General features: G+C 52.4%; 1 protein-coding gene across 1 annotated transcript in view; it reads left to right on the top strand.

The window, feature by feature from the left end:
* Wdr86 (WD repeat domain 86) overlaps positions 1-8,705 on the top strand; it is a gene marked incomplete at its 5' end in the record, with an annotated part of 25,755 nt that extends 17,050 nt beyond the window's left edge. Inside the window, 3 exon segments of the mRNA XM_005404830.2 lie at positions 6,314-6,449; positions 8,233-8,336; positions 8,437-8,705. Coding sequence (XP_005404887.1) covers positions 6,314-6,449; positions 8,233-8,336; positions 8,437-8,604 — 408 coding nt within the window. The 3' untranslated portion in view covers positions 8,605-8,705.
* Positions 8,706-10,736: the final 2,031 nt, after the last annotated feature.

The raw sequence follows: 10,736 nt of genomic DNA, 5'->3' as shown, positions 1-10,736 counted from the left end.
AATGATCCTCCTGCCTCAGCCTCCTGAGTGCTGGGATTACAGGCTTGAACCACCATGCCTGTCTAGAAATTTTAATATCTTCCTAATTCAGCTTTTCTGATTCGTATGTATCTAGGAATCTGTCCATTTGTTCTGTATTTTCCATCTTACTAAAATATAGGTTCTTAAAGTAGGTATTGATGATCTTCTGTATTTCTGCAAGATCTGTTATGATTTCACCCTTTTCATTCCTAATTGCATAGATTTGAGGCTTTTCTTTTTTTGATAAGGTTGGCTAAGGGCTTGGCAATTTTATTTAATCTTTCAAGAAAACAGCTCTTCGATTCATTGATCTTCATACTGTTTTCTTAGTGTCTATTGCATTAATTTCTGCTCTGCTCTTTATAATTTCTTCCCTCATACAAGCTTTGGGCTTGACTTGCTCTTTTTCTAGAAGCTTGAGGTTTGACATTAGGTTGTTTATTTGAGCTCACCTTGTTTTTCTGATAGGAAATTCACCACTATAAATTTCCCTCCTGGGAATGTTTGTCATGGATGGTTTTTATCAGATTGAGATAAAGACCATCTGTTCCAATTTTCTGTAGGATTTTTATCATGAATGGGTGCTGGACATTGTCATATGTTTTTTTCTGGATCTATTGAGATGACCATATGGTTTTTGTCCTTGGTTCTGTTAATTTGGTGTATTACATATATTGATACATAAATTGAACCACCCCTGAATCCTAGGATGAATCCTACTTGGTCATGGTGTATAATCTTCTTGATGATTTGCTGCATTCCATTTGCCAGTATCTTGTTGAGGATTTTTGCATCTACGTTCATTAGGGAGACTGACCTGCAGTTCTCCTTCTTACTTGGGTCCTCCTCAGGTTTTGGTATCAGGGTAATGCTTTTAGGAGTGAATTTGGTAGTATTGCTTCCTTTCAATTTCATTAAAGAGTTTGAGAAGTAATGGTATTATGTCTTCGCTAAATTTTGTAGAATTCAGCAGTGAATCTTCAGGGCCTGGGCTTTTCTTTGCTTGTAGGTTTTTAATTACATCTTTGATTTCATTAACTGATACTGGATTATTTAGGATTTTTATATCTTCTTGATTCAGCTTTGGTAATTCATATGTATCTAGGAATTTGTCCATTTGTTCTACATTTTCCATCTTATTAGAATATGAGCTTTGGGCTTGACTTGCTCTTCTTTTTCTAAAAGTTTGAAGTTCAACACCAAGTTGTTATTTGTGTTTTCTCTGTTTTCCTGATATGAGTATTCAGTGCTATAAATTTCCCTCTTAGTATGGCTTTCATTGTGTCCCATAGGTTCCGGTATGTTGTATTGGCATTATTGTTTAATTGTAGAAACTGTCTAAGTTCTTCCTTAATTTCATCTGTGACCCATTGGTTGTTCAGGAGAGTGTTAATTTCCATGTGGTTTTTTTTTTTTTTTTTTTTTTTTTTTGGTTTTTTTCCAGTACCGGGAATCGAACTCACGACCTTGTGCTTGCCAGGCAGGTGCTGTGCCACTGAGCTAAATCCCCAGCCCAATTTCCATGTGTTCATGAAGTTCTTGTGGGTTTTTTTGCCATCAATTTCCAGTCTTATTTTGCTATGGTCTGATAATATAAATGGGATAATTTGAATTCCTTTGCATTTACTTCAGCATGTTCTGTGAGCTAGTATGTGGTCTGTTTTGGAGAACATCCTATGTGTAGCTGAGAAGAATGTGTATTCTGATGTTGTGGGGTGGAATACCCTGTAGACATCTACTAAGTCCATTCATTCAAAAGTTTGGTTCACCAGCACTTGGGAGCCTGAGGCCAGAGGATTGTTGTGAGTTTGAGGCCAACCTGTGCTATAAAGGCCAGCCTGAACTGCACAGCGAGACCTTGTCTCAAAAAGACAATGAAAAAAAAAATTTTGGTTCAGTTTTGATATTCCTTTGTTGATTTTTTTTGCTCTGATTGATCTTTCTTTTTGTGACAGTGGGGTATTGAGGTCCCCCATTATAATTATATTGGTGCTTATTTGATTTTTCTTGTCTGTTAATATTTGTTTTATATGGTTGGGTGCACTGGTACTTGTTGCATATATATTTATGATTGTTATTTCTTCCTATTGGATTGTTCCCTCTATAAGGATGCAGGGACCTTCTTTGTCTCTCTTAATCAGTCTCGGTTTGAAATTCACTGCTTGCAAATAAAATGGCCCCCCTGCTTTTTTCTGGGTTCCTGTCATGTAATGTATTGTTTTCCATCCTTTGACTTTCAGTCTATGAATTTCTTTTTGAATTAGATGTGTTTTTTGTATCCAGCATACTGTTGGATCTTGCTTCTGGACTCATTTTGTTAAACTGTTTCTTCTGATTGGTGAGTTGAGACCATTTACATTGACGCTTATAACTGATATGAACTGACTAATCCTTGTCATGTTATTTTCCTGTTGTTGGTTCCCTTTTTATCCCTTCTGTTTAATTGCTTGCCTTGCCTGGTGGATTCATTCTGTTAGGGCTTATAGCAGCGTAGTCCTTGTTATCTCTCTCTTTTTTTTTTGTTTTTCTCCGGTACTGGGAACCAAACTCACGAACTTGCGCTTGCCAGGTAGGCGCTTTGCCGCTGAGCTAAATCCCCAGCCACAGTCCTTGTTATCTCTTTCTAGAATGTCCTTCAAAACATTTTGAAATGCTGGCTTTCACGGTCATGAATTTCCTTAGATATTCTTTGTCATGGAAGTATCTTATTTCTTCATCAATTTTCAAAGATAGTTTTATGGGGAACATCAATCTGCATTGGAGGTTGTTTTTTTCTTTTAGGATTTCAATTACTTCAAGCTCTCCTTGGAGTTTGTTTTCTTTTAGGATCTGAATTACTTCAAGCTCTCCTTGATGTGATGGTTTGTGTTAACAAGTCTGATGTGAGCCTGAGGGGCTTTCTTTTATAAGTGACTTGTTTCTGGTCTCTAACAGCTTTTAATATTCTGTTCTTGGGTTGAATTTCTGGAATATTCAGTATTATATGCCTTGGTGTGGATTTTTTTTAATCATGGCTAACTGGAGTTCTTTGTGGTTTTTTTTTTTTGTACTGGGAATAAAACTCAGGACCTTGGGCTTGCCAGGCAGGCACTTGAGCCACTGAGCTATATCCCCAGCCCCTGAGAAATTATATCTGATTGGATTTTTTTTTCTAGAGCCTCATTCATCTGCTTTGTTACTTCTGCTAGTACCGCTGCGGAGAATCCAGGTGGGTGGCTTTTGAATTGGTGCTCTAGACCTCTGGGGGTGCATCTTGCTTAAGTGTCCTCCTTTTATCTTTTCTTTTTTTCTTTTTTTTAGTTTAATTCCTGGTTTGATGCTTGTAAATTGTTTATGGCAAGTAGTTTTATTGCTAGTGTTTGGAACCCTTGGAAATGATTAAATCTCGGCAATGTCTTCCAAGTGTAGCTGGCTTTTGGGTTTTGAGTCTGTTGCAAGATCTTACTCCTTCAATTTATTGGGGATGAGAAGTTGCTGCTTATTGGGCCTAGCCTCTGGTTCTTTGGCACTGGGCTATAGATTTGATTATGACTCTGAAGGTATCTCAGTCTTAGCATACCAGGAAAAAGAACTCATTTGAATAATTATGTCTCTGGCTAACGTGGTGTAATCAGCAATAACAATAGCATCGAGCACTGCCTAGAAAATGACAAACTGTGGTAACTATTGATTTGCTACCTTTAACTGTGTGAACTAGATCTGTGCTTATGTAACAAAATCTACAACAAACCGGAAAACTGTGTACTGTAAACATTGCTGCCATATGGAGATTTTACCCACAGGACTGAAATTTTAAAAGGGATTAGGGGAAAAAATAGATAAATAGAAGAGGAAGAGAGATTAGAACCAAGGCCAGAGGACAAAGGAAGAGTATGAGAACTTTGGGGAACTGGTGAAGAAGATAGAAGAGAAAGAGAGAAGGAAGAAATATAAATAAGAACAGAGCAGAATGACAACCACAAAAAAAAAAAAAAAAAACTGGAAACAATGTTAGCATTCATAGAAAAGCAAAAATAGTCAAGAAAAAAAGAAAACAGAAAACAAAACAAGAAGAAAAAATAAGAAAAAAATTACATCTACTTTAAGGTGTGTCTCTGTTGTCACTGGCAAAGAAATTGGGCAGGCAGAGCCCAGATCCGTGTTGATCACCCCAGCAAGCCAGCTATGGATTTACAGTGCAGTAGTGGATAATCCCAGGAAGCCTGTACCTAGCTCCACTGAAGTTTAGGTCGGTTTCTCACCATGAGGCTAGAACCCAATTTATTTAGCCTGTGACCTTCCGTGTGCCTCCCACCAGCTTGAACTCAGGTCCTTGACCTCTTGCTGACTTGAATTCAGTCAGCCTCACCCTGACACTGGGAGACACTAGATGGAGCTGCCCTGGAGCTGTTCTGAGTTCCAAGCCCAACTGGCCTCTCTCCAAGATGGCTCATTCCAAGATGGCAGACTGCAGTGGCTGGTGAGTTATGTGGGTTCAGACATCCCTCAGGTTGGCCAGTCTCCCTCTCCTGAGGGATGTCTGAACCCAAATAACTCACCAGCCACTGCAGTCTGCTGCTTCCACTGCTCCATTCCACTAGTGCGTTTCTTCATGGAGGCCTCTGGGGTCGCTGGTAGTCATGGTGGGTCTGCAGGTTTGGGCCACCCTTCCCACACAGCGGGTCGGGGCTCAGGGAGAAAGTGCTGCTTGCCACCCCCTTCACTGCGGTCTCTCTTCACTCTCCCTGTCAGCTTCCATGCTCACTTCAGATCCTTGCTGGGTCCTGAGAACCCACTTCCCACCTTCTTCTCTTCATCCCACTCTCCAAGAAGCTGTTTTTGTGCTGTTCATCACTTTGCCGTCTTCCTCTGGAGGCCACCTTCATTTTCTATTAAGTTACCTCTTTATGGGGCTGGGGATTTAGCTCAGCGGCACAGCGCCTGCTTGGCAAGCCCAAGGTCGTGAGTTCGATTCCCAGTACCGGAAAAAAAAACAAAAAAAAAGTTACCTCTTTAATGATCCTGTCTCAAAGTCACAAAAGCTGGGCACTATACTCCTAGCATTCAGGAAGCTCAGGCAGGAGGCTCATGTGAGTTCAAGGCCAGCTTTGGCCACACAGAGTTCAAAGCCAGCCTGAACTCCATAGTGAGACCTTGTCTCAAAAAACAACAAAAAAAGAAGGAGCCTTTAGCTGACAGGAGCTCTGTTCCAGAACCCTGCTTGAGCTGACTGGACCTGTTGCGTGCCTGCATATGTCCCTGTCCTTTTAGTTGTGGACCAATTCGGAAGGTTACGTGTTCAGAAGCCAACCAGAACCCTCGTAGGGTGTCAGAGTAGGACAGAGAGATGCCAGTGACCCTCTACAGGACCTGCTGTGCAGCCCCTGCCTCCTTGAGGTCATGCTGTGTGCCACACGTCCCACCACCCCACACCCAGCTACCGCCAAAGTGATTGTCCCAGAGCCCCCTATCTCCTTGTGCCTGGGCCGTGTCCAGCGTAGATAAATGAGCTGGCCTCTAGGGTTTATACAGGGAAATAACAAGAGGACACTGAGTCAGCCGTGGGCACTGAAGCATCAGCAACCCAGAAGGTGGTGGAAATGGGAGAGTTTGGGGGTGTCTGAAGGATGCTGGAAGCTAATGTGGGTGGGTATGTCGCTCACCACTGCCTGTCCCGAGAGGAAGGCTCTGAGGGGCCCATGTTTCTATTTCCTGGTCTTGGATGACCCAGGGTCCCGATATCCTGGGCCATCCATGACCCTGAGTAAATGCACCGTGGCTCATTGAGCAGGATACCTGCTGGCCGAGGACCTGTCCCTCTCAGCAAGGACCTGGCCTTCATCTCCTGGGCCCTGGCCTCACCTCTGCTGGACTAGCAGCTTTACGTGGCCAGGGGAGCCTGTCTGGGGACCCTCTGCCCTCCCCGTGGGTGCAGCCGCAGGGGACCCCCTGGGCAGGGTGCGGAGACCCTGTGGTGGCCCCTGGTGGCCCGGCTTTGGTCCGAGCCAAAGGGCACCTCCGTACCAGCCTGGTCTTCCTGGCCCTGGTAGACCCTTTTCCCTGTGACAGGAGTCCTGTGTGGAGGCCCTCAGGAGTGGGGTGCCCCTTTATTCCCTTGTGTCACTGTCCTCCATGGGCAGAGAGGGAGAATCGACAGCCCGGTGAAGCCTCACGGCCGCGGTCTCAGTCCTGCAGACCCCGCGCTGTGGGGAATGCGGAGCCGGGCTCGGTGCTGCTGAAGGGTTGGCTGGGGAGCCTCTGGCCAGGGTCTCCCCGCTGTGACCGCGCACACCCCCTCCCTGCCCCCACACAGCTCGCGGAGCGGCTGCTGTACTCGGGCAGCGCCGACAGGACCGTCAAGTGCTGGCTGCCAGACGCCGGGCACAGCGTGCGCACCTTCCCCGCCCACCGCCGCAGCGTCAGTGCCCTCAAGTTCCACGCGGGGACCTGTAAGTGGCTGCCGTGGCCCCGCGCCCCAAACCCTCTGTCTTCAGAGTTGAGTATGGTTTTCCCTCCCTGAGCCTCAGCTGGGATCCGAGACCTAGGGTCCCAAAGGCAGGGCCCTTCTCCTGGCTGTTCAGAGGTCATGCGTGGGCATGGGGTCTTCCCACCTCTAAGAATGTAAAGCAGGGCATGGCGGTGCACACCTGTAATCCCAGCACTCAGGAGGCTGAGGCAGGAGGGCTGCCTCAAGTTTGAGCCCAAGCCTTCGTGCATAGTGAGTTTGAGGCCAGCCTGGACTACATAGTGAGAGCCTGTCTAAAAAACAAAAGAAATGCAGTGATCCGAATGTTCAGGGGTCCTGGGGTGAAAAGCCTGTCCCAAGGACACCTTCTGACTCTAGGAGAGACTGCGACCCCTTAACCCAGGCAGACTCGGGTGCAGTGAGTCTGGCCTCACTTGCCTTAGGCTTGACCTTGGGTAAGAGAAAATCCAGGTTTTGTGGTTTATTTTTTATTTTTTGGTTTTTCTCCAGTACCGGGAACCGAACTCACGACCTTGCGCTTGCCAGGCAGGCACTTTGCCGCTGAGCTAAATCCCCAGCCCCAGGTTTTGTGGTTTAAATGAGGTGGTGGTGCAGCACCTGCCTGGCAAGCGCAAGATCCTGAGTTCGATTCCTGGTACCAAAAAAAAAAAAAAAAAAAAAAGGCGGGCTTTCTCTCAGGCAGAAGACTCAGGGCTGGCACCCTAAGAGGCTGCACAGGGCTGCCGGGCTCCCAGACCCTTCTGTCTCTGCCTCCTTGTCCATCCCGTCTTCTTCCTTCAGTGGAGCTTCATGCTTCAAGACAGCTGCCGGGGTGCCAGGCATTGACTCATGTTTTAGGCAGGCAGAAGGAAGAACTAAGGGCAGCATCTAGCTGTGACCTGCCCAAGATGGTTCCCGGAAGCCCCTCTGAAAGGCCTCTGCTTGTAGCTCCCAGAATTCCACCCGCCAGAGAGGCTCAGTGAGGGTGGACGTTACTGGGAAGCTGAGTCAGGCTCGTGTTGGAAGGAAGAAGGGCAGACGCCTCAAACTGTGGGCTCTGTCCAGTTGGGGCCAATTGGCTGAACACATTTATACCCAGGACGTGGCCACCTAGGGACGCGCCCTGGCGTCCGCAGGGCAGAGTGCGTGGCTGCGGTTCCCGCTGTTTTCACGAGCCCAGCAGCAGCGGTCGGCGTCCCCCGAGAATGAGGGAGGGAAGAGGCACCTGGAAAATTCGAGCTGGCCTCAGCAGAGGAGCTGGGGGTGAAACGGGCTGCTGAAACACAGCCTCGGCACCTCTTGGGGTTTAGGCAAGGGACATGGACAGCTGATTTTTGCCTTCTTCCGCGGCCAGCCCTGGACAGGAGATCGTGCCCGCGCTCCCGGCAGGGCCTGTAACGGAGAAGGGCCCCCTTCGGCAGCAGCCAGGCGATGGAAGTTCCCCCCCGCCCTCGCCTGCTGCCCACGCCACTCTGCCTGCCTGAGCCCGTCTGACTCTTGCGTTTGAGGGGTGCAGGAGAGGCGCTGAGGAGCGGTGATGAAGCCCCTCTCCGGGGCGTGTTCACCGGGAGCTCGCACAGCTGGGGAGGGGGAACGCGGGGTCAGCACCCCAAACCAGGGAGCTGCCTGGAAGCACATTTCCCTGAAGAGCGGGCGTGGGGACCCGGCCCCGGAGCTCGGGACAGCCCTCCGAGGCCGAAGGTCGCCCACACGCTGGGAGGAGGTGGCGGGGCGGCTGACAGGTCCGCGCGCTGCTGTTTGTGCAGTGTTCACGGGCAGCGGGGACGCGTGCGCCCGGGCCTTCGACGCCCAGTCGGGAGCGCTGCAGAGGGTGTTCCGCGGCCACGCGCTCGTCATCAACTGCCTGCAGGTAGGCCTGGCCTGAGCCCGCTGCCCACTCCCCGCTCCCCAGCTAGGAGGCCCCTCCAGCACCGCCCCAGACCTCACCTGACGGCCTGCCCCCCCTGCAGGTGCACGGCCACATGCTGTACACGGCCTCGCACGACGGTGCCCTGCGCCTCTGGGACCTGCGCGGGCTCCAGGCGCCGTGCCCCAGGCCCACGGCCAAGCGCAGCCTGCCGCGCCTCTTCAGCAACAGGGTGGCCTGCACCCCAGCCGCGCCCCTGCAGCCCGCCTGAGAGGGTCGCGTTGCTGCGGGGGAGCGGGACGGGCGCCCAAGCCCGGGTGAGAGCTGCCCGGCTCCCCACGCCCTGCTGCAGGGCCGCCTGCTGGCGTTGCGGTGCGTGCCCTACCCTCGGGGACACTTCTACCCTGAGCCGTCCCCACCCTGCCCCCCTTAGCAACGCCCCAGGCCCCTGAAGCTCCCGGGAGGCGGGCTCCCTTTATCCTCAGTGGTAAGGGGGGTTTATTTTACAAAAGCCGCGGAACCAGATTGTTGCTGGGGCAGATTGTCCAGAGTCCGCACGAAGAACTCAAATACATGTCTTCAAAGTTAAAAGTGCTCCGTACATTTTGTTCTGCAAACCAAATCTTGGCTTCCTTTGTGGGCAGGGCACAGCTCTGCCTCCTGGCCGAGACCGGGGGCCGCCACCAGTGTCACCGTGGGGAGTGGCTGCAAAAGAGGCCAGGGAGGAAGGGGTTGGCATCCGGGTGCCCTGCTCTGGAGGTTTTCCAGCGCAAGTCCAGGAAGGAGCCTCTCCCATCCAGGGCTGTGCAGACGGGTGGCCCCGCTGTGCCAGGCGTGCTGGCGCACAGGCACCCTGCCAGGAGGAGCTGAGAGGCCAGGAGCCTGCTCGGCACCCCGCCCTCCCGAGGGGTGCGTGTCAGCCCCTGGTGCATCCAGTGCCCTGTGCTGCTTCCTGGTGAAGGACAGTGCAGGTGACACTGCCTGACATGAAGAGGCAGGCAGCTCACCGTGCAGAAGGCTGAGGCCAGGCCGCCCGCGCTTTCTCAGAGTGCAGCTACTTCCCAGGCAAGGTGTGCCGGCCCGCAGGCGCCAGCCGCTCTCCAGACGCCGGGCCGCGTGGGCGATCTCAGCACACGGGCAGGGCGGCTGCACACATTTGGGCTGGGGCTCTGGGCCGGCCCCTGGGCGCGCTGGCACAGACGCTGCTCTCTGGGGGGCCCTGAGGTACTCAGCCCCTCGGCGCAGGGCCATCACCGCCGGCTGAACGGAAGCTCCTCTCTGGTCAGAGGCGAAGGGACGCTGCAGGAGTGGCAGGGAAGGCGGGGTCCTGCGCGGAACCCGCTCCTGCCCAGAGCCCGTGCCGCGCACTGGGGACTCAGAGCCGCGTCAGCCACAGCGGACGAGAGCCTCCCACCACCTCCCCCAGAGCAGCAGCCTGGAGACGGACCCGGGCTGCTACGCCTGCTCTCAGGGAACCATTCTTCCTACCTGTGGCACAGCACGCGGGGTGACTTCCACGGTGGCCCTGAGGACACAAACACGGCCACGCGTCCCTGCGGCTGGCCCCCGGCCCGAGTCGCGCTGAGCGTGGTTACACTGGCTCTCCGCCCCTCGGGTCCCCAGTGGCCACAGCCCCGCTCCCGTGCTCCGAAGGAGAAAGCTGGGCGGCAGGTGAGGCCTGGTGCTGCCGCACTTGCCCGCGTGCAAAAGAAACTCGGTCCCCAGCACCACGAAGATTTTTTTAAAAGGAAGAGAACCGTTGTCTTTGATGAGTTTGTTCAGTTGGCCAGGAGGACAGAACTCTGGGTATCGGGGCACAAACAGCGACGGCACAGCAGTGCGACCAGGGCCCAGGGCAGGAAGATCTGACGCAGCAGGTGAGCGTGGAGGTCACCACCAAGCACCGCCCATCACTGCGCAGCCCCAGGCGCCGGCCTCCGCACCCCCCGGTGCCGGCCCAGGCTGGGGCTCCCAGCTGCCCGGCTCCCTCCGGTCAGGCCCTGCCTGCTTTTCAGGCTCTAGGGTTGAACTCAGCAACCCTCTACCCGCTCCGTCCCCTTCCCCCTTTGTAGGCCCAGAAGCGTCCCACGTACTCAGCCTTTCCCCCGCCAGCACCCTGCCGACCCACGTCTGGAACGCGCTTTTGCCTGACTCCCCAAGGAGACCCCTGGCCCTTTGGTGACATCTCCAGCTGCCCCTGCGGGCCCAGCTCGTCAGCCTGCAGTGGCCGTACCACCCTGGCAGGACAACGGCTTGTCAGCCAGAGCTTTCAGGGAGCCCCCATGCCAGGTCTGCCACCAAGCGAGGCCCAGACTCCCCACCCTAGCTGACAGCCGCGCCCCACCCTCGCCAAGCCCCAGGCCCTGCTCCCGCGCGGCCTCCCCAGAGCAGCGCCCTCCCGCC

Source organism: Chinchilla lanigera, unplaced genomic scaffold (genome assembly GCF_000276665.1).
Source record: "Chinchilla lanigera isolate Chin_1 unplaced genomic scaffold, ChiLan1.0 scaffold00090, whole genome shotgun sequence".
Taxonomy (NCBI): domain Eukaryota; kingdom Metazoa; phylum Chordata; class Mammalia; order Rodentia; family Chinchillidae; genus Chinchilla; species Chinchilla lanigera.
The sequence above is the reverse complement of the archived record's forward strand: the minus strand, read 5'-3'. Positions and strand labels throughout refer to the sequence as shown.